This window comes from Peromyscus eremicus, chromosome 1 (assembly GCF_949786415.1).
Source record: "Peromyscus eremicus chromosome 1, PerEre_H2_v1, whole genome shotgun sequence".
Classification (NCBI taxonomy): Eukaryota; Metazoa; Chordata; class Mammalia; order Rodentia; family Cricetidae; genus Peromyscus; species Peromyscus eremicus.
Genome location: NC_081416.1, coordinates 56,152,999 through 56,176,093, shown reverse-complemented (window position 1 = coordinate 56,176,093; position 23,095 = coordinate 56,152,999). Strand labels below are relative to the sequence as shown.

The 23,095-nt window shown below is 50.8% G+C and overlaps 1 protein-coding gene and 1 long non-coding RNA gene across 3 annotated transcripts; both read left to right on the top strand.

Annotated features, from left to right (window-relative positions):
* The first annotated feature begins 8,179 nt into the window (after positions 1-8,179).
* On the top strand, positions 8,180-9,877 carry Pold4 (DNA polymerase delta 4, accessory subunit). 2 transcript variants are annotated; one of them, XM_059249115.1, is made up of 4 exons: positions 8,180-8,485; positions 8,739-8,828; positions 9,028-9,139; positions 9,558-9,877. In XM_059249115.1, exons 1-4 carry the CDS (start codon positions 8,389-8,391, stop codon positions 9,592-9,594), a joined length of 336 nt encoding a protein of 111 aa, XP_059105098.1. In that variant the 5' UTR covers positions 8,180-8,388; the 3' UTR covers positions 9,595-9,877. The 2 variants fall into 2 exon arrangements, with proteins under 2 accessions (XP_059105098.1, XP_059105107.1); XM_059249124.1 differs by having other exon boundaries at positions 9,495-9,877.
* A 1,697-nt stretch (positions 9,878-11,574) lies between these two features.
* Positions 11,575-20,550, top strand: LOC131898052 (uncharacterized). The gene is made up of 3 exons (XR_009375838.1): positions 11,575-11,631; positions 12,514-12,598; positions 20,321-20,550. It is a non-coding gene; the product is annotated as an uncharacterized LOC131898052 (long non-coding RNA).
* Positions 20,551-23,095: the final 2,545 nt, after the last annotated feature.

Here is a 23,095-nt window from a genome sequence, read left to right as displayed (position 1 = left end):
ATGCAGTTGTTAGAAATATTAAAGGTACTTGGCTATAGCAGCAGCCATTGTAGTAATTACTGATTAGTTGAAACACATCCCTATGCCATGACATTCTAGCTATGAACTACTGGATAAATTCATGGGTTAATTGCTCCCAGGAAACACATGGACATTTTATGAGAAGAGCCTCCTAAAGATAATGCCTTAAGGAAGGAAGTAACAAATGATGGGAGTGCTGGTCAGTTGACAGATACTTTAAAGACCTCATTACCTGCCCTCCACTCTGCTGGCTGGGTATACTGAAGCCAAAAGAAGACACAGGCCCAACTTGGCTCCTGCCCTTGAGAAACTTGCAATCTCCTTGGGAAGAAAGACCAGCTTCCCTGAAATAACGAGGTGTAGAAGCACATTCGTGTGACGTAGTGGGTAAGGCAAGCGCATGACCCCTAGAAAAGGGAGAAAGGAGGGGGGAGGAGCTTCTGACCGCCCATGGGCTGGCCAACCTCAGTGTCACGTCCTGGAGTCACCTGGCCCGAGTGGAACGGGCCCTGCTTCACCTGTCCAGACACTCACAAGACTCTGACTCTGCCTGAGACACTAGAAAGGGCACCAGGGCTTTCTCTACACACAGGTAAAAGCGTCTTGGCTTGTGATACAGAAACATTACATGGGCTAGGAGGAAGGCAGTAGGGTCTTCGAGGAGTTCACGAAGCTCCAAGTCCTTCTCTTTAGTATCCCCTCCTCTCTTCCTTCTTACCTTCTGTCTCTCCCTCCCCGCTTCCTCCCTCTCCTCTTCTTCCTCTCCTCTCTCTCTCCCTCCTTTTCCTCCCCCATCTTTTTTCCCACTCTGTGGCATAGGCTGCCTTTGAACTTGAAGTTCTGCCCTCACCCCTGCAGTGCTGGGCTAACAGGCATACACCACCATGCTCTGCTCTTCTCTCCTCTGCGCAGCACCCAGCTCAGACTCCAGCCTAAAGGTGTATTCTGTAAGGTGGAACAAAACAATTTAAAAAGGGAGTAGGACCATCTCCCAGAAATGCTAGGATGCCACGAGGCAGATTTGCTTAAATGGAGAAAGACCTAGGCAATGCCTGATCTGTTTAGGAGGCATCCAGGCAGTGGGACCGGGTCCTGTGCTCATTGCATGAGTAGGCTGTTTGAAACCTGGGGCCTATGCAGGGTCCCTTGGCTCGGCCTGGGAGGAGGGGACTAGAACTACCTGGACTGAGTCCACCAGGTTGATCTCAGTCTGTGGGGAAGGCTTTGCCCTGGAGGAGATTGGAATGGGGGGCGGGCTGGGGGGAAGGTGAGGGGGGCGGGAGGGGGGAGAACAAGGGAATCTGTGGCTGATATGTAGAACTGAATTGTATTGCAAAATAAAAATTCAAAAAAAAAAAGACCTAGGCAATGGGCCGGCGAGATGGCTCAGTGGGTAAAGACGCTTGTGGCCAAGCCAAACAGCCTGAATTTTATCTCTGGAACCCACATGATGTTTTGAAAAAGAGAACCAATGAATATTAAGAAGGGTAGGAAGTCAAGCAGGCAGACCCATGCAAAAGTAAGTCTAGGACAGAGGACTGCACCTAATGGGGTGAAGGGTCTAGGCTGTGGCACTTGGGAAGGGAACAGTGCCTGAAGCTATTGTTGTATTTATAGTGCGTGGTACAGCAAACGCTCAGTGCACTCTTTGAAAACAGCACGGGGTGGGATTCAAAACCATTCTCAGAAGGTGGGAAGATTTTGGACAGGTGGAGGAGACAGGGCAAGATGCAAGTGAGTCTCCTCAGGCAGACAGCATTTTGAGGGCAGGTTCCAGGACTGCCTACCCGTACATCCAGACAGTGTTTCAGCATATTTCCTGACAGTAAAGTCCTTGGTAATTTGATTTAAAGGTTTGGTTTTTTTTTTTTTTTTTTTTTTTTTTTTCGAGACAGGGTTTCTCTGTGTAGCTTTGCGCCTTTCCTGGAACTCACTTGGTAGCCCAGGCTGGCCTCGAACTCACAGAGATCCGCCTGCCTCTGCCTCCCGAGTGCTGGGATTAAAGGCGTGAGCCACCACTGCCCGGCCGGTAATTTGATTTAAACTGATATAAAACCTGTCCAAAACAAGAGAGTTTTAGAAGTTGAGGGCTGATCAGCAGTCTCATGCTCCAGAGAAACTGAGAGAAGGAAGTGGATGGAGGTTTCTGCTGACTGCTCCAGTTGGAAAGCAGATTAAACGTGGCTTCCCTCAGTGTGGCAGTTGGGGTGGGGTCAGCACTGTACACACACAAACACATCCTGAAAGCCCTCTCCCCAGTGGAGGTGGGTCACGTGGAGAGCGCCAGGTAGAGCTGAGAAGATGGGGCACGGAGAAGAGAGAAGAGCAGCTGCCCGGGGCTCAGTGAGGATGGAAGGGATACCCCACTCTATCCCTCTCTTTAACCCCACCCCTTCCTCGGCCCTGCCACTCACCCTGAGCAGGAGATCAGTCCAGCTCAGGGGATTCTAGGCAGCCTAACTAAGGCAGTTAGGAAAGTACAGGCGATTTGTTTGTTTTTGGGTGTAGGGAGCTATGTAGACTAGGCTCACTTAAATTCATAGTGATCCTCCTGCTTCAGGAGGCTGGATGATGGGCATGTGCCACCGTGCCCACCCCATAGGAACCCTTGAAATAGCAAGTGAGAGGCAGACATCAAACTGTGAGTCCAAGAAAGATACAGTGTGAAGAACGCAGAAGTGAATACATATTCTCAGTGTCCTGTCATGAAGGGACAGTATCAAGGAAGGCTTATTGTTAGTCCGTTTTAAAGAGAAGAGATCTAAACACGCTGTTGTCAAATGTGGGGGTGGTAGCTGAAGAATGGAGAGATTTGGGGTACGAACTGAAGAGACGAAAAGGAGAGAATCCAGGTGCTTGCTGGGAAGAACCAAGTGATCTGAGCAGACACATTTTTCTTGTGAGTCCCCTTCGTGGCATTTCCTACCAAACCAGAAACAGCTCGCCCCTGCCCAGAGCCTCCTCAGTGCTGGCTCTTAGCCTCCAGGAAGCTGCCTTTTCTCCTAGGTGCCGGTTTCTCTCCCGTGCATCTTCTCCGACACAGGTGCATCTCCAAGCACCTAAGACAACAGCGAGGTTTCCAATACATATGTGTTCTCTGGAGACAAGGAGGGTGTCAGCCCCTTTCTTCTCCCCTCCTGCTCCCCCCTAAGGACACAGGGCTTCTGGAGACCGTGCCCTCCCTCCATGACACTGAAGGGTCCAGGTAGACTTGTGTGTTGGTTTCTCAGTACCTGGACTTCTGACTCTTAAGACCACACTTAAGAGTCATGCAGTGTTGTGCACGACTTTAATCTCAGCACTCAGGAGGCAGAGGCAGGTGGATCTCTGAGTTCAAGGCCAGCCTTCGTTTACATAGTAAATTCAAAGTCAGCCTGAGCTACAAGAGACTGTCTTGAAAAACTAGAGAGAGAGAGAGAGAGAGAGAGAGAGAGAGAGAGAGAGAGAGAACTAAAGCTCTGAAATACTCTCTCTGAACCTGTTCTCACCCGTCTACTGTAAGCCCACACTAGCTTTCTGTATGTGGGAATTGCAGCGCTCCCCACATGAAGCATCTCTTCAGGTCCATTCCCTGCTCTTGGTCCTTCTGCTGTCTTCTCTGCTTGTAGTGTGTGGCACATCGGCTCACAACTGCTCAACAACCCCACTGCTAGCGCCCTGGGGCCCCTCATGTCCCGACTCTGACTTTGCCAATCCTGTCTTGCTGGTCCTTAGCCTTGAAAAGTGCCCCCTCTTACTCTGCCCCCACCTCTTGCCTAGATGCACGGTCTCCAGAAGCCCTGTGTCCTTCGCGGGGGGGGGGGGGGGAGCAGGAGGGGAGAAGAAAGGGGCTGACACCCTCCTTGTCTCCAGACAGCACATATGTATTGGAAACCTCGCTGTTGTCTTAGGTGCTTGGAGATGCACCTGTGTCTGAGAAGATGCACGGGAGACAAAACCGTCACCTAGGAGAAAAGGCAGCTTCCTGGAGGCTAAGAGCCAGCACTGAGGAGGCTCTGGGTCGAGGCGACTCAACATAGCTCACCAGAGAATGACAAGCACCCAGGACACAGGGACCCCTCAGCAGCGAGGGAACTCATCCAAGCACTTCTCTTACACAAACACATTCACCAGCTGCCACTGCCACAGCTACCCAAAATGGAGAAGGCGGTCCTCGGTTCCCCTAGCCTCCAGCACAAAGGTCAGCGATTCAGGCCTGGCTGCATATTCTGACGGATGTTTCCTCTGAGTTCTCCCTTCTTCTCTGGAGCCGTAATTATCCCTGCCTTTGTCCTCTGGATTCTTGAGCTCCCTGACTCAGTCTGGTATCCAAATTCCCTAGTAGGAGGGGACAAAACCCTTGTAGCAGAGTAGTGACAGAGGTAGTGAGGGAATAATTGTAGAGAGAGCTGTGGGTCTGGGTTCCAGTCCTTTTTATCTTAACCTTCCGGGTCTGTAGCCTGGCTAGTTCAGAGATAACTTGGAGGTCCCTCCCCAACTTGCCTGACCTCTAGGACGTGGCTCTTAGGGACTAGCTAGGACCTGTTCCCTTCTGGACAAAGTCTGACACCTGGTGGCCATAGTGAGGAATGATCAGAAGGGTGCTTTTTCAAATCTTCCCCAGAATTTCTTCTGAACTGTTGGTTGACCCAGGTGAAAGGGGAGCTGATCAGAGTGGGTATAGGAAATTCCTGGGTACGGCAGAAAGGACACTAGAGACCCAGGGAAGCCTTCCTATTCTTCAAGGTTCCCAACCTTTAAATCCATGAACCCCAGAACCTAGCAGGCTAAGGAGCTGTGTCTGAGAGGGGAGAGAGTCTAGGAAGGGGCTGCTGAGGGAATGTGGCACATGGGAAAGGAATAAGGGAGGGATGAGTAAGAAGCTTTTGGGGTGTTCATCCGGCTGCCTAGAATCCCCTGAGCTGGACTGATCTGCTCAGGGTGAGTGGCAGGGCCGAGGAAGGGGTGGGGTTAAAGAGAGGGATAGAGTGGGGTATCCCTTCCATCCCCACTGAGCCCTGAGCAGCTGCTCTTCTCTCTCCTCTGTGCCCCATCTTCTCAGCTCTACCTGGCGCTCTCCACGTGACCCGCCTCCACTGGGGAGAGGGCTTTCAGGATGTGTTTGTGTGTGTACAGTGCTGACCCCACCCCAACTGCCACACTGAGGGAAGCCACGTTTAATCTGCTTTCCAACTGGAGCAGTCAGCAGTGAGTCTCAGCCCCAGAAGGGTGCTGGCCTTCTCTGTTCTCATTATTTGTTTTCCTCGTCTCCCCAGGACTTTGACCTTGGACAGGACAAGGTTTTAGGTATTTTCCAAGGTGCAAGAGTTAACTGCTTCTAGTTCCATCACCGGCTTAGGGGGGTCAGTGCTGACTAAGGATACTTTGCATACAAGACAGAACTGAGCTCCATCTCAGACTACCAACCTGGTCTCCAGTCCGAGAACTGAACAGCAGTTTGGTGGATGGGCCCGGGAAGCTGCCTGAGTCAGGCAAGGTGTTCCAGGTAGGAGAGAAGGATGAGATTAGGAAAGAATGGAGGAAACCATCTAAAGATAGAAGGCCAAGGGCTAGTCATTTCCCCAGACACCTCAAAGAACCATCTGATGCTGAGCAGGCCAGGATGGTCTCAGAGCTGACTGGGAGAAAGAACATGCTTCCTAGGGAGAGTTGTCTCACCCCAGGCCAGAAGGCCAGTCCTGGGTCCCTGCATTTAGGTAAACACTTTGGACCTCTCTCTGGGGCTGAGGGAAGCTAAAGCCCATGGGAGATATCTTTCCAGACAGTGTGGGAGAGGCTAGCTGGGTCTGAGCCAGGCAGAGCTGGGAGGGGGAGCAGGTAGGGATGGCCCTCCACAGAGCAGGTTGGGGTGTCAGGGGCTGCCAAAGGAGAGAGGGGAATGGGCCCAGGCAGCAGTGGGAGCTGCTGTGGCCGCCCAGCGGCACACCCCATTTCACGCTCCCTGGGCGGTGGCAGGCCCCACGGCTATCAGCTTTCAGGGGTGGGAGGGACCAGGAATGAGGAGGGGTCTGCCCCACCCATGGTTCCTTGCTCCCTCAGGGCTTTGTGGACTCAGGAAGTGGGTGCCACATACCTTTGGGAACGGTCCCAGAGTCCCTTTCTGAGGCCCTTTTAGGGAGGAGTGGTCAGTCCCACAGAGCCTAGGAGCTAGCCAACTATAGAGCACCCAGCCTGACCAGACCTAACACTTATGCCCTTCCCTTGCTGGTAGAGAATCCTCCCTGTCACCCTCCCCAACTCTGCAGGGTCCCTTCTCACTGGATGTGGGCCCCACTTGTCCAAGAGACAGATAGGGGATCAGACCTGGGCCAATCCAAACAATGGGGCAGAGAAGGGCCTTCCAGGTCTTTGCAGTGTGCCTACAGTCCCTCCTCCTCAAGAAGCTGATGGGGAAGGCCAGGCAAGGGGAGGCCGCTGGAGACAGAGCCTTCTCCTTCCCACTGGTGGGCTCCTCGCTAGAGATCTTCTTCTCTGTTGCCACACACATGAGAGGCCCAGTGCTTGCCAAGCCAGATCTCAGAGCTTCAGAGAAGGGGGGGCACAGGCCTCCAGTCAGCCATCATTAGGCCTTGCACCCCTGGAAGGAAGAACTGGATGGGATCTCCAAAGGGTGATTAGTGCTGGGTCAGTCCAGTGCTGGTTCCCAGACTCCCACTGGCCAGCACTTTCACCCGCTGCCAGGAAGTTGGTGAGGGGGAGGTGGCAGTCAGGGTGAGTCAGCCACGAGAGGAGCCCCAAGACAAAGGTCATGGGTGGAGAATTGAGAGACACTGTTTACAGCAGTCGGCCTCCTGGAGGCCTTCTCCCCATGCCTCCCATCCTCCTCCAGCTCCGAGTTCTTTCTTCCGCTCTCCCGGCCAGGACTGACAATTGGATGCCCCTCTACCCTGCAAGCCTGTGAGCTTCTGGAGCACAGGGAGGGTAGTTACACAGGGTTACTAAGAACCCTGATCACAATTTACCTACACCCTCTTGCAAAACTCTTTTTTCTTTTTCTTTTTTTTTTTTTTTGGTTTCGTTTTGTTTTTCCGAGACAGGGTTTCTCTGTGTAGTTTTGGTGCCTATCCTGGATCTTGCTCTGTAGACCAGGCTGGCCTCGAACTCACAGAGATCCTCCTGGCTCTGCCTCCCGAGTGCTGGGATTAAAGGCATGTGCCACCACCGCCGGGCGCAAAACTCTTTTGATGTCTAATTTGAGTTAGTATGTGGGAAACACTTAGGACAGCATTTGGTACATGGCAAGTCCAATATGGGTAAGGTTTATGATATTGTTTTCTGCCCATATACACATTCATAAGAAACAGAGCAGGTCTGTCAATCAAGAACTGGGGATCTATGCCGGGCAGTGGTGGCACATGCCTTTAATCCCAGCACTCGGGAGGCAGAGGCAGGCAGATCTCTGAGAGGTAATCTGTGAGTTTGAGGCCAGTCTGGTCTACAGAATAAGTTCCAGGACTGTCAGGGCTACACAGAAAAACCTTGCCTTGAAAAACCAAAAAGGAAAAAAAACAAAACAAAACAAAACAGCCTGGGGATCTGAACCCATGGGACTAGACTTTTGGCATCCTGCTTGGAATGGAATCTTCCTGACTAGCAAAGTGGACAGCGGCAGGCTGTCGGGCCTGACAGTGGACACAGCAACCGCATGCCTGGGCTGGGTGGACAGTGTCTCTGCCAGCAGACTGTGAGAAAGGAGCCTTCTGAGCCCATGGGCTTCTCCAGCCAGGTCTCCTGGGGCCGGTAGGAGCAGGGAAGGGCCCGGATTAGTCCAAACTCTCTTTGGACCTACAGATCTGATCCCACAACGCTCTGGGGCCAACCAGCAGGAGTAAAAGGTTCCAGCCGGGCTCAGGGGACTTACAAACTGGCCACGGGGATTAGTGAGGCTGAAAAGAACATTTGCCTAGGAAGGAAAAACGGGAAGTGAGAGGCCGAGGATAACTCTCTATATGTCCCTGGGGACCCGAGTGGACCAATGACGGACCAGGGGAGGTGGTGAAGTCTGGGGCATCTTGACAGGTCCTTGGTTCCGCCTAAGCTCTCCTCGCTGCGAACGCAGCAGCAGCTGCCCCGCCCCCTGCCCTCTGCCAACTGCCATTGGCTAGCGGTAGGGCCCCGCCCCACAGAGGCCGCTTGCCATTTGCTTAGGTCTCTGATGTTTGCGTGCTTGTGGGGGCGGAAGACCGGCGTCATTCTCTGGAACCTAGGGACTTCCTCTCTCTGCTTGTCTGGGTCAACTTGTCTGTCCATCGCTGGCCCATCTCTCTCTGGCCCTCTCTCACTCTCAGCAGCTGTCTCTCACAGGCCCGCTGCCCTGCCTTTTCTTTCCCGCTATTGCCTCCTGCTCCGCCTGCCTGGGTGGCCGCCATGGGCCGGAAGCGGTTCATCACTGACTCCTACCCTGTTGTGAAGAAGAGGGAGGGGCCCCCTGGGCACTGCAAGGGGGAGCTGGCACCAGAGCTAGGTCTCTGAAATGTGGGAGTGGCAGGAAGAGTGGACAAGCAAAGACCAGAAAGGACTCGTGTGCGTGTGTGTGTGTGTGTGTGTGTTGGCTAGTAGGGGAAGCCAGCATGTCTCGCACTTCCGATGAGCTGTCTGGCTGCAGGATGGCAAAGGCAAATGAGTGAGGAGGCTATAGCCAGGACACAGTGGCACAGCTGTAATTCCAGGGTAGGGCAAAGGCCTGGATGGCCCTGAGGAGCCCCATGTTATTGCAGGGGAAGACACCCAGTCCCTCAGCCAGGAGGACGCAGAGCTGGAGTTGCTGAGGCAGTTTGACCTGGCCTGGCAGTATGGGCCTTGCACAGGTGAGAACCCCACCTCCAGCCCATCAGGCACATCTCTGAACCAGTTCTGTCATCGATGTGTCTCAGGAATAATCCAAGTACCTGCCTAACTCGTGGACACTGTCTCCTGAGCCTGACGTGTGATGCTCAAGAAACTGCCCTCTGCATTCTCTAGCCTGAACTCTCCTGCCCGTGCTGAGTCTTCTTTCTGCCCTGGCAGGTATCACACGGCTGCAGCGCTGGCATCGGGCAGAGCAGATGGGCTTGAAGCCCCCCCTAGAGGTGCACCAGGTGCTGAGGACACACCCTGAAGACCCCCGCTTCCAATGCAGGTCAGGACAGACCGGTCAGCTTTCAGGGGAACCAGGGCCTTCTCCAGGAGTTACCACCCTCTGGTCTGCGTAGGGGCTGCCCTGACTAGGAGACAGGGAACAGACTTAGGGGTCCCTCCTGACAAGCAAGAAGCGTCTTCCAGGTGCCTGGCTCCAGATAGACCCCTTTAGTGATCCTTACCTTATGAGCTAATGGTGGGGGAAGAGTATATACAGGGCCCATGGGCCTATCTGTGAGTACCAAGGGGTTCGCCAAAGCCCCAGAACCAGAGGCAGTAGTTAGGAACTGCTGAGGTCCATCAGGGAATAGAACTGACTCTGCTCTGCATTCCTCCTCCCACCCTGTCGTCCACAGCCTCTGGCATCTCTACCCGCTCTGAGGTACCACCTAGGTTGTCCTTCCCTTAACACCTCCTAGCCACCAAGAACTTCAGGAGAGAATCCATGGCCAGTAGATGCTGCTCTGCTCAGCTCAGCTCTGGAGAAACATCAGGCTGACTGTGGAGGTCTTCCTGGTTCAGCCTCTTCTCTGTCTAAGCAACAAGCCCCTGATGCTCCTGAGAACCTGTGTAGCTGAAGCCAAACACCTCCAGAGCCTAATCCTGACCACCAGATGCTTGCCACACTCTCTGACCTGTGGTGTGGTAAATCCAGCACAGCCTGGCACAAAGCCAGATGTTGGCAGATGAGAATCAAGGAATTCACTAATGCTTACAATAAAGTATATTAAGCCTGAAATCCTGACCTTTAGTCCCTTAATATGGCTCTACTCTACCCGGCAGCTCCCAAACGGTACGCAGGCAGGAGAGAGGGCCAGCTCTAGGCTTTTGTGTTGCCGGCTTTTTTTTTTTGTTGTTTGTTTGTTTTGTTTTGTTTTGTTTTTCAAGGCAAAGTTTCTCTGTGTGGTCCTGGCTGTCCTGGAAGCTCTCTGTAGACCAGGTTGGCCTCAAACTCAGAGATCCATCTGCTTCTGCCTCCTGAGTGCTGGGATAAAAGGCTTGTGTTACTACACCACCGGGCTTCCATATCTGTCTTTCTAAGGCAGTCTTTTCAAGAGCTGAGCAGCCTCGGTGTCCCCTGGTAATACTTAGAAAAGCGCTCTGAGTCACGTTCCCTGACAAGACAGCAAAAAACCTGCCTGACGTGCCCAGCTTATGAGCAACTATTAAATTCCTGGCACCGTAGCTCTCCATGGGTGTTACTACCACTGAAACATAACAAAACGAGCATGGAAATTAGTTCCATGTCATGTGGTGGTCAACATTAAGTAGATTAGGGTGAGGGGTCTGTAGGGCGTCAGAGAATGCTGAGGTGATATTTGGGAGGAGGTGGACAGGAAGGGCCCCATAGCGAGATAGCGTTGGAGAAGAGACAGGAAGGAGGGGAAGGGCTCGTACCTGTGTAAATGTTCCAGACAGAAGGAATGAGGAGGGGAAAGGCTCAGCGGCAGGAACGTTTCCAGCCTGTCCACACAAGAATGTGAAGGTCAGAACACAGGGGACAAGGGGAAGACAGCCAGGAATGAGGCCAGACAGGTAGCAGGCCAGTCCCACCGGGCACTGCAGACCGTGATAAGAAATGTGGATTTCACAGAGAGTGAGGGGAGACACTGGGTGGCTTTACGGAATGACATCACTGAACTTATGTTTTGAAAATATGGCTGCAGCTGTGGGTGGAAACAGTCTGTGGAGCTGGGGAAGCAGACAGGTGGGGAAAGCATTCTGCTCAGCAGGCTAATGAAGTCTGTCTGGAAAGGGGGACAATGATGTGAATTGGAGCAGGGTGGGGAGATGGAGCTGGCAAGAAGGGGCCAGATTTGATTTTGAGGGGACAACTGACCACTAGGGGTTGCTGATCTTGACTGGATTTGAGGGCCTGGAGCCAAGAATAACTCCCCACTCAAGTTTTGGCTTGAGTGACCAGAAGACCAGATCTCCCATAGTAGATAAGGAGGACTGTGGCAGGGAGGATTGTGATAGGGAGGACTGTGGCAGGGAGGACTATGATAGGGAGGACTATGGCAGGGAGGATTGTGATAGGGAGGACTGTGATAGGGAGGACTGTGATAGGGAGGACTGTGATAGGGAGGACTGTGGCAGGGAGGACTCTGGGAAGAGGAGAGTAGGAAGGGAACCAAGACATTTTGGCTTTGGGGGAGTGCTGTGGGTGGAACCTGGGGTCTTGCCTATAATAGGCAAATGCTCTATGACTGAGCTACACCCCCAGTCAATATGTTACATTTGAAGTGTTTGCAATGCATCCTAGTGAAGATGGGTGTAGGCAGAAGATACGGTAAATCTGGAAGTCTGGAGAGGTCTTAGAATTGAGATCTAACTTTGGGGAACTTTCAGATGGCATTTAAGGTCACAAGAATGAGCTGGGCACAGTGGTGCTCATGGTAACCCCAACACTCTAGAACCTGATTCAGGACTGAAGTTCCAAAGCCACCTGGCAACGCAGCAAGACCTTTCTCCAAAAAACTCAAGATCTCCGTGAGTTCAAGGTCACGTGGTTTATGTAGAGACTAACAGGACAGTTAGGACTACATAGACAGACCCTAAAAAGTCTAAAGAAAAATCCACCAATCAATCAGTCTAACAATATATTAAGCATATAGAGAGCCGGGTGGTGGTGATACACACCTTTAATCCCAGGACTCAGGAGGCAGAGGCAGGAGGATTTCTATGAGTTCCAGGCCAGAGTGAGTTCCAGGACAGCCAAGGCTACACAGTGAAATGCAGTCTCGGGGGGGGGGGGGGTAGGGGTATAGAGAGAAGAGGGATTCACAGACAGCCCAGCCCTACACTTAGACCAAAGAATGGGAGGATAAAGCAGAGGAGATGGGTGGGAGGATTCTGAAGAGCCACAGGAAGACCAGAACAGCAGAGGGGGTGAAGAGGCTTGAGAGTCTCGGCAGAGGGTCTCAGCCTTTAGGTGTTCCCAGGAAGCTGGGAAAATGCAATCTGAGAGGGTCCTGCTGGATTCAGCCTCACAGAGGTCCCTGGAAACTGGTAAGAACAGCTCTGTGGTGTGATGGCAAGAGGTTGCCTGGAGAGCTGGACACAGGGAGCCTGTCGGTTTCGGTTTGTTTTGAAAGGGGGAAAGATTCATTGTGGCTCATGGCTAAAGTCAGTATTATGCTGGGGAAGGGACAGCGGCAGAAGTGGCTTCTGGCTCCACCAGTGGACCATGGGGAAGAAAGATCTGGGGTGCTCCACAGATTCCATGCCAGCCTCCATTCCAGTGTTGGTGTGTGCTGCCCACGTGAGCACATGGCAGTTCTTCCAGGAACACTTTCCTGTGAGTGGAGACTGGAGTGGGGGCTGGAAAGCGGATGAGATCAAAGAACAGTTTGCCTTTGTCCTTTGTTTTAGATGGAGTCGCACAGCAGCTTAATTACGCAGTGTATACAATCAGGAGCGGTACCCCACGATAGGACGTGTGCAGTGTGTGAGTGAGGTCAGTGTTAAGGGAGGGAAGTCTGGAAACTCTAGGTAAATCTACTGTGAACATGCAGTCGTGGGTGGAGGAGGGGTGCCGTGAGGGATGGGGATACTGGAGGAGCAGATGCTCCCTGATAGCCTGGCACCGCTGGGCAGGGTGGCAGGTTTGCTGAGTGCTTACCCTTTCCTGCTGTGCTCAACACTTCATGCATGTGATCAGCTGAGGCCTGAGGACAATCTCATTAGATGAGTATTGTCTGTGCTTTACAGATAAAGAAACTGAGGCTGAGAGGGGAATGCTCTGCACAGTCAGCGAACAGCAAAGCTGGCAGTGTTCACAGCTGCCCCACCAGGCTAGCCAAACACCTGCACGCCAGATGTTTAGGATGGACTTGATGAGATAAGGCCAACATATGGGGACAATTAAAAAACAAACAAACAAACAAAAAACTCATGTATATACAAGCATTGCCCCCAGGCAACGTAGGAGTCTAAAGACACAGAGGTGCCCGTTCCCAGGAAGCGGAGCGACCATCCTGCAGAAGCCTCCAGTGCAGGTGACGCCTCCTGCTGGGCTGGAGTTACCCTGCTTACCCTCATGTGTCCCCAGCCTTTGGGCTCACAGTGTCCCTGCCTCTTAAACCTTCCACCGATGCAGTCTCTGAGTATTCTCAGGAGTTCTGTGTTTTGTCTTTTTTTGGGGGGAGGGGGGGGCAAGAAAGTTTCTCCGTGTAGCTTTGGAGGTTTTGTCTTTTTTAAATCTGCCAATTTTTAAGCCCGGTGTGGTAGTGCACACCTTTGATCCCAGCACTCAGGAGGCAGAGGCAGGTGGATCTCTCTGAGTTTGAGGCCAGCCTGGTCTACAGAGTGAGTTACAGGATAGCAAAGGCTAAACAGAGAAACTCTGTCTCAAAAAACCAAAATAAATAAACGAATGAATAAATAAATAAATAAAATCGGCCAATTTTATATTTGACTCTAGACTCCAGTGATATGTCTGAAGTAGTTGTTTTAATATAAGAATAAATGAACCCTTCAGGAAAATGTGTTTGTGTGGCCTAAGGCTGGTTTCATAAGCCTCTGACACCTGTCACAGCCTAGGTCAGTCTGAGCAGCACTATGTAACAGTAAATAAGTACTCACCTGGAGGAAATGAGAGGTATCCAGTGTTAACATTCTGACCTGCCCCTTGGCGCCATCCTGCGTCCTGACGTAAAAGCCCCCTTTTGAGGAAAAACTCCTCCCCTTCCTCTCTCCTGCTTTTTCCTCCCACGAGGTGTGCACCCTTGACCTCTCTCTCTTCTCTCTTTCCTATCTTTCTCTTCATCTCTCTATTATAATAAACTCTCCATGTGGATGCAGCATCTGGGTTGTGCATGCCCGCATGGCATGCATCTGCCTAGCATGTTTCCCTGCGCAGGCAGGATACCCTCAGCCACCCCCCACCCCCACCCCCCCCACCCCCCCGCAATAATACATCACATCAAGTCCTTGAAGGGTGAGCTAGAGCTGGCAAGCAGAGAATGGCATTCTGGGCTGAGCAAACAGAAAGGTGGTGGTGGAGCACTCAGTGGTTTTTGTGAACTTGATGAAAGGATTTTTGCACCCTGATAGGCCTCTCCGCTGACGCAGCAATCCAAATCAGACCGGATTAGAAAAAGCCCTGGTTTAATGGGTAAAATGTTCCCAGGTGATTCTCCAGCACACACCCCCCCAAGAGGAAATGGGGATGAGAGACCAGAAAACCACCTGTCTGTTTTTTGGGGTGCAGCTTATATACCCTGTGGGAGTGGTCTTGAGCATCTCTGGAGGAGGAGCTGTGTTTGGCAGGCTTTGAGGAGGCAGGTTTGGGGAAAGAGATGGAGGAGGGGAGTTGAGGTGGATCTTCCACTAGAACATTCCAGATTCTTTGGGTATATGGATGCCAGGGTGCCAGGGGTTGAGGTGAAGCTCCCACCCAAACATTCCAGACTCTTTGGGTATATAGATGTGAGAGTGCCAGGGGCTGAGGTGGAGTTTCCACCAGAACATTCCAGACTCTTTGGGTATAGAGACACTGGTTCAAGTCTGGCTCCTTCCTCTGGGCATGGGGTGACATGGGGAAGTGGGGAGTCGGGAGTTCATGGGCTCACATTCAGCAGGTGTGAGTGAAGGAGCATTGGTTAATTGTCATCCTGGAGACCTCAGGCACCTGTTTTTGAGTTCAACGGAAAGCTTGGTAAGCTGTTGTTTGATGAGGAGCCCATTGGCCTTCCCAACCTTTCCCGAGGACTGTGAGCTCTAGGGAATGTGGAGCTCTGGAGATGGTCAGAGCTTCCTATAGGAGCACCATGACACTGCCAATCCTCGCTGGGTTGGTGGCCTCAGCTGGTGCAGAGGCTGACGTATCTGGAGGGCCCGGTGATTGGACCTGTGAAATACTCAGGAGAGAGTGCGCTGGCCAAGAGTGCAGGCCATCAAGGTGACCTGCAGCGTCACCCTAGGCTTGAAGAGGGCAATGGGAGTCTCCAAGTCTAGGCCGTCTCAGTCCTCCGCCAGGCTTAGAAGTTCAAAGGCCAGAAGAGTCTGTTGTAAATGTTGTTGAGGCTGGACGTCCATGGGATGGCATAGAGGACGAGCCCACATGGGGGCATTCCGATTTCCAGTGCCCAGGCTGTCGGCAGACAGAGCATGGCCTCCTGGGCAGCTGCGGCCCTGCTTGCTGCATTTGAAGCAGGTTTCTGGCAGAGTTGACTTGGGCTGAGCTCTGGCAGGATGGAGCCTTGTGGTGAACTTCCCTTGTCCCCCTTAGGGGGGCCCTGGTGGCCTCAGGGCAGCTGCTAAGCTTGGGTTTGGAGCGTAGACTTCTGTTGCAGCCTTGGCTGTCAGGTTGACTCGGCTGTCTCTTCTCGAGCATTGAAAACTTTAAAAGACATTTCATCAATTCCTGTAGGGGAGCTTGGGGACCCTCCTCAGCCTTTTTAAATTTCTTTATAATATCTGATGCTGACTGAGAAATGAAATGGGTGGGAAGGCAGAGACCAAGTACGAGAAGAAACGGGGGAAAATTCGGGGGTGTTAGGCCAGTGTGTAAAAGGGAACCAAGATGTAGGTTGAGGCATTGGAAGATGGGGAAGCAGTGGGGAGGGGAGGACAGGAAGGAGGGTAAGGAGGAGAATTTGGTCTTCAATTTGTGGCCCCATAGGAGAGGGTTGGGTAGGTAGAGTTTGGAGAAGTGGGGCAGGGGCCAGTGTCCCTGGAAGCATGGTCAGAGTGGAATTTTCAGGATCCCAGTTCCCAGATAGGCGGGAATCTAGAGGCACCATGACCCTGGCCAACAAGACCAGTGCTGTGGGACATTGGCCTCTGCGGGGAGGGTGGGAATGCAGAACCCAACAACCGTGGACATAGGGCAGTTCTGTCCAATTATCTCCAAGCCAACAAAATTTTCAAGATCACAAAGGACGGAAAATTCTAAAGTTTTTTCAGGAGGCCACCTTGACTGATAATCGAGAGCGTACTGTGGCCAGGCCTTAGTGCTCAGAGAAATCAAGCGTTCGGGACAGATGGTATTAGATAGCCCCAATTTGAATAGATTTTGTAAAAGACAGCCCGGGGCATTTGGGGATCCGGCTTCAAATTGCATGTGCCCATTTCACAAGTCTATGCTGGGGACCCAAAGCCTAGCAAAATGCTTCCACTGTGGTAGGCCTTGGGTCAAAAAATGGGGGTGGGGTGGGGTGGGAAATTCCCTTCAACAGAACGTCTTCTGGAGAAGGGGTCCCACAGAACAAAGGCAGCCCTTTGTTCTGAAACGGGTCAGGGGCCTGGCGGGGCCGCATCTTTGGCAGGACTCCCCAAAAATCAGAGGCCCTCCTAGGCAAAGACTTGGAAAGGACAACTTACCCAGCTGAGAGCCGATCTTAGACAGAGAGCAGGTGTGGGGGAGAGGGGTATTTCCCCACGATGTGGCCCTGGGCTGATGGGGGAAAATCCACCCCCTTCGGTGGAACCTCCAGATGAAAGGTTTTTGCATGCCGATAGGTCTCTCTGCTGACGCAGCAATCCAAATCAGACCAAATCAGACCGAATTAGAAAAAGCCCTGGTTTAATGGGTAGAGCATTCCTGGGTGATTCACTAGCCCCCCAGAGAGGAAACAGGACAAGAGACCGGAAAACTACGTGTCTAGTTTCTGGGATGCAGCTTAAATACCCTAGGGGAGTGGTCTTGAGCATCTCTTGGGGAGGAGCTGTGTTTGGCAGGCTTTGAGGGGATGGGTTTGGGGAAAGAGATGGGGGAGGGGAGTTGAGGTGGATCTTCCACTAGAACATTCCAGATTCTTTGGGTATATGGATGCCAGGGTGCCAGGGGCTGAGGTGGAGCCTCCACCAGAACACTTGACACAGAGTAGAATCATCTGAGAAGAAGGAACCTCGGCTGAGAAAATGTCCCCATCAGATTGGCCTGTCGGCAATCCTGTAGGGGTATTTTCTTGATTTATGATTGATGCGGAAGAGCTCGGCCCAAGGTAGGTGATGCCATCCCTGGAAGAGTGGTCTGGAGAACACGAACTGAGCAAGTCAGGAGGATCAAGGCAGTAAGCTGCATTTCTCCATGGCTTCTGCTTGAGTTCCTGCCTCCAGGTTCCTGCCTTGCTTGAGTTCCTGCCCTGACTTCCCTCAGTGGTGGACTTCCCTGAAGTATAAGATGAAGTGAACCCTTTCCTCCTCTAGTTACTTTTGGTCATGGCTTTTATCACAGCAGTAGAAATCAAACTAACAGGGGCACGTATGGTGAGGAGCGATGTGTGCAGAGGCATGCGTGTGTAAGTACACTCTCTGGGAGTGGCAATACGATCAAAAGCTAGCATCTTGGGGGACTAGAGAGATGGCTAAGCAGGTTAAGAGTACCTGTTCTTGCAGAACAGCTGGTGTTGGTTCCTAGCACCCACATGGCTGCTCACAACCACTCATAATCCTAGTTCTGGGGATTCTGACAACCTCTTCTGGTCTCCGCTGGCACCAGGCACACACATGGTACACGTGCACACACACAGGCCTAATATAAAACAACACTAAAAAAAACCAACTCCCAGCCCTCGGGAGGCAGAGCCAGGCGGATCTCTGTGAGTTCGAGGCCAGCCTGGGCTACCAAGTGAGTTCCAGGAAAGGCGCAAAGCTACACAGAGAAACCCTGTCTCGAAAAACCAAAAAAAAAAAAAAAAACCCCAAAACCCAGCAGATGTGCTTGTGCTCTGTGCTCAGCACTGCTCTGTGGACATTTTCTCCTCACAGCCGCTTTACACACAGCTGTAACATTTCTTACACAGTTATTTTAAAGAGGATGCTCAGGCGGAGAGAGGTGAAATAGTTGCTCTGGGCAACACAGCATATGAGGTTTGACCCCAGAGTTCAGCTCCAAGCTTGGACTCTGTCCTGTGTGATAAAGCCAATGAGGCATGCTCGGGCCAAGAAAGGGCTCTTGAGCTGGACATTATCTATGGTAATGAAGGTACCTGAAGGTTTCTGGGTAGAGGAGACAAGATCGAGAGAGCCATCCTAAAAAGTCTGTCTGACCTGGTATGAAAGAATGAAAGAAAGATTGTCACCCAGCATGGTGGCACACACCTTTAGTCCCAGCATTCAGGAGAGAGAGGTAGGCAGATCTCTGAGTTCGAGGCTGGCCTGATCTATATAGCAAGCTACAGGATAGCCAGGGCTACATAGAGAGACCCTGTCTCAAAAAACAAACAAACAAAATGGGGGGGGGGAGTGAGTCTTAGAGCAGGGAGTAGTACTGCAGAGAGAAAGACCAAGTAGGAAGCTACTGAGTACCCGAGTCATGGCGTATTAAAACCTTGGATTAACAGGGACAGTGTGAGGGACAAAGACTGTTGTGAGGGAAGTTGGCAATGACTAGTATTTGGGAAGAACAGGAGGAGGCTCCAGATCTGACTCAGGGCCTGGGTTTGGGTGGTTGAAAGAGCATTAATGCCAGGAGAAGAAAATAGAGCTGGGCCAGGAGACAGGCTCCATTTCACACATGGGTACCTGAGATGATGCTAGATATCCAGACGGGAATTTCGGTAGGCGATGTAAACAGAGTTCAAGTCCAGAAGAGAGAACAGGAGATGACATACAGAGACAGAGAGACTCATGTGCACAGAAGTGACCATTGATCCTAAGAGTATGGGTAAATCTGTTGAGAGGAAAGAGACAGGAGAATTCTCTTTAGAAGAAGGTGAAAGAACAAAGATACATGCTCAACTATGTCCATAGCAGCAGTATTCATAATAGCCAGAACCTGGAAACAACCTAGATGCCCCTCAACTGAAGAATAGATTAAGAAAATGTGGTACATATTCACAATGGAGTACTACACAGCAGAGAAAAACAATGACAGCATGAAATTTGCAGGCAAATGGATGGAACTAGAAAATAGCATCCTGAGTGAGGTAACCCAGACCCAGAAGGACAAACATGGTATGTACTCACTCATAGTAAGTTTTGGTTTTACTCAATCACTGGGCAAGCTTCAGTGAAACATTTCACTATTAGGATAAGAATTTGTACTGTATCAAGCTGATAATAAAAAAAAATAAAACATAAAAAAAGAAGGTGAAAGAAGATGTAGCCAATGGACAGACCAGTGAGGTACGATGTCGTCACCAAGGCTGACGAGGCAGTCAGCTGCAGAGCTATCTAGACAGGTGCTGTTAGGAAGAACATTCGGAGACAAATCCCAGACTCCAGCTCCGCATTTCCCCTCTGTCTTCTTGCTTTGAGGGCTTCCTCAATGTCATGGCAATGACGAGGACCACAGTGACTCATTCTCACTGATTCAGGTGTGGTTCACCCACCCGCAGACCATGCTGCCAGCCAGAGCAAGCCTGACGGGAAGAGCCACAGAGGCTGCCTGAGTACTAGACAGATGAGCCCACAGTGGGGCTCAAGTGATTGGAGACCATGGGCTAGCTTGCTCCTAGGTCCTTCTTGGGCCCAAGTTTGGCTCCTTGTAACTTGAAGGAAAAGGCCTCCTACTCTAACTTGGAGGCTACCTCCTACACCACACTACAGGGTGCTGATGCTTCTGCTCTTGCTAGTTCTAGACCTCCCTGTACCTGTTTTTCTCTCTGTAAAGCCTTGCCTAAGATGAGCTAAGATCCCTCCTGCTCTCTGTGGTGGTCTGGTTGTATTTTTGTTTTGTTTTGTTTCGTTTGTTTTTTCGAGACAGGGTTTCTCTGTGTAGTTTTGGTGCCTGTCACTCTGTAGACCAGGCTGGCCTCGAACTCACAGAGATCCTCCTGTCTCTGCCTCCCGAGAGCTGGGATCAAAGGCGTGCGCCACCACCGCCCGGCTTGTCTGTTTGTATTTGTTACGGCATGTCACATTAGGACAACAATCCATGCATCGTCCTCACTGCTACAGGGGATTTGATCTTTGCCTCCCTACAGCAGGGTCAGCTCTATGGCTGACAAGCTTCCCACTTCATGTTCACATCTGGTTTTGGTCTATGTGTCCCACCCAGCCTGTCAAATCATTTACAGTACGAAGGCTGCTCCTAAGCTTTATTGAAACCTCCGCTCTACCTAAATCACTCCTCTGTCAAGTTCAGAAGCAGGTGCTTTCCTGTTTCCAAGCCTTGGCCTCCAGTGACCAGCCGACTGAGTGCAGCTTCTCCAGGTTCTCTGAAGGGTGGAGTAGAGACAATCATGTCGGGGACAGTTGTCATTGTCTAGCTTTCTCCATGTGCTCCTAGGTCACCAGCCAGGCTCCTGCCAACTCAGCCCCATACTGCTGAAGTGCAAGTCATCCAACCCCAAAGGTATTTGTTTGACATCCTTCATCGAAATCACAAATGCAGCTGTCCTTTTTGTCTCTGTCTGGAAACCAACCCTGCAGGTCCACTCACATGTGTAAAATGACGTGTCTAAGGTTATTGACTGTAACACTCTTTGTGAGAACAGATCATAAACAGCTTAAAAACCAGTGGGGCCTGGTAGAGTTTTATAACTGATGGGTATAAAACTGCAAAAGTTCCAGACTTCTTCATATACTGGCTTATTTGACTTAATTCTAAGATGTACAGAGAAGTAAGGAAAAAGATTTGCAGAAAAGTATGCATTTGAGCAAAAATGTGTATGCATAAGGCTGAACGTGCAGCTCAGTAGTATAATATGTGTTTTGTATGTGTAAGATCCTGGGTGTGACCCCAGCAACACACACATACAATTTGTTTTATGCACATAGTACCTCTAAAAAGGCAGCCAAGAAACTGACGCCATTAGGACTAGCAGGATAGCTCAGTGGTAAAGGCACTTACCACCAGACCTGATAATCTGAGTTTGATCCTCATGACACACAGTGGGAGGAGATAACTATCTGTCACAAACTGTCCTCTGACCTCCACACATGCTGCATGGCATGTGACCCACTACCATAATAACAAATAAATATAATTTAAAACAAAAAAAAATGTATACTATTAGTAGCCTTTGACAGGAAGGTAATTTGTGTCTTGGAAATCAGGAATAGCCAGGCAATGGTAGCACACATCTTTAATCCTAGCACTTGGGAGACAGAGGCAGGTGAGTTTGAGGCCAGCCTAGTCTACAAAAGTGAGTTCCAGAGCTGTTATACACACACACACACACACACAAAAAAAAAAAAAAAAAAAAAAAAGAAGAAGAAGAGGAAATCTGGGTATGATGTGCACGCCTTCAATCTCAGCAGTTACCTTGTTTTTTGTTTGTTTGTTTTGGTTTTTGGTTTTGGTCTTTTATTGTTTTGTTTGGTCTTTTTTGTTTTTTTTTTTCTCCCCCAACCCCCAGGAGGCTGAGGCATGTGGATCTGTGAGTTCAAAGCCAGGCTGATCTACTTAGTGAGAGTGAGAGTGAGTTCAGGACTAGCTAGGGCTAGACTATGAGGCCCTGTCTCAACAAAGAAAAGAAAAAATTTTCATTTGAGTAGTAATTTTGAATTATTTAATTAAATCACCTATTCAATCAATTAAAAAAAACCCCTTATTTCCAGGTTCATGCCTGTGTGTTTAGAGAATACTAAAAATACTAGAAATCCCCAGGTGTGATGAAACACACCTTTAATCTCAGCACTTGGGAGGTGGAGGCAGGAGGATCAGGAGTTCAAGGGCATGACGATGATGACGGAGGAGCAGGAAACAATGTCGTGGGTAAAAGGCCACTGTGCAACATTTCTGCGGCTATGTCTGGACTCACAATGCTGCCCTCTCTGCCTCACATTCACTGGCAGAGAAGGGATTACTACCTAGTCCTGGGGTAGGGATCCTTTCAAAACGCTCTTCCTAGGGGGCTCATTTTCCCTTTTACCTGGCAGTGCCCAACCCTGGCACAAGGGGCAGCTTGTCAAGATGAGAGGTTTAGCAGAAACTCAAACATGATAGCTCTAGCATGAACACAGCACCTGGGTTAGCTGGTTAACAAGCATGTATAGAGGACACCTGTTGGTGTGGGTAGCGGGTAGCGTGCGGAAGGAAGAGCCCTGCCCCCCCTCCCCCATTAAAATATGCTCGGCCTCACTCTAGTAACCTCAGACAGCACCCTCTGCTAGCCAGGTGCAGCGGAAACAGGTAGAAGCTCAAAATAGCCTGGCTCTGGGAGGGAGGGTCTGAAGGAGGCATGACCACAGGCATTCATCACTGGACTCCACAATCCCAGTGCTACAACTTACCCTGAAGAACCGCTTCAACAAACAAAACAAGTGTGCACGAGCTTACTCACTGCGGCCTGATGTGACTGGTAGAAAACCCCCTCTGACCCTGTCTTCAGGGGCTGATTAAATAGCCTGCCCTGTGTGGCGCCATAGCTAGAGAAGTGAGGAGGACTTCCTGACTTGTGTGCGGGCACTGATCTCCCAGATCAATTGTAAAATATGTAGTAAACTCCCTTTGCTTTAGGAAAGAAAGAGAAGTAAACTATGTATTTGATTTAAAAAACAATACAGGAAGGGTAAAATAGAAACGTTGGGGTAGGTAGGAATGGAAGAAAGACGCAAAGCCAAGCTTCTCTAAGGACGGTTTACACAGTTTGGCTCTTGAACTATATTACTAATTAAAGATGGCATATGAAGAGACTTTTAGGACCTAAGTTAAAAACAAACAGCTGGGTGGTGGTGGTGGTGGCGGCGGCGGCGGCGGCGGCGGCGGCGGCGGCGGCGGCGGCGCACGCCTTTAATCCCAGCACTCGGGAAGCAGAGGCAGGTGGATCTTGGTGAGTTTGAGGCCAGAGGCAGGTGGATCTTGGTGAGTTCGAGGCCAGCCTGGACTACAGAGTGAGTTCCAGGAAAGGCACCAAAGCTACACAGAGAAACCCTGTCTCGAAAAAAATAAACAAACAAAAAGAATACACAGAAGTTGGGAAACAGGTCACATGCTGTGAAAAAAAAAATGGAGAAAAATTATGGAATGGGAAGGTGAGAGAAAACTCTTCCAGGGTAGGATTGGAACTGGAGATAGTAATGTGCATTTAAAAAATCATCTTTACTGAGGTATAATTTA

Bases quoted from the DNA above. Each gene is read 5' to 3' on its own strand.
- Pold4 (XM_059249115.1), top strand. From the start codon at position 8,389: ATGGGCCGGAAGCGGTTCATCACTGACTCCTACCCTGTTGTGAAGAAG. The intron at 8,486-8,738 runs GTCTCTGAAATG...ATGTTATTGCAG, and splicing joins GGAGCTGGCACCAGAGCTAG to GGGAAGACACCCAGTCCCTC. The intron at 9,140-9,557 runs GTCAGGACAGAC...AACACCTCCTAG, and splicing joins GACCCCCGCTTCCAATGCAG to CCACCAAGAACTTCAGGAGA.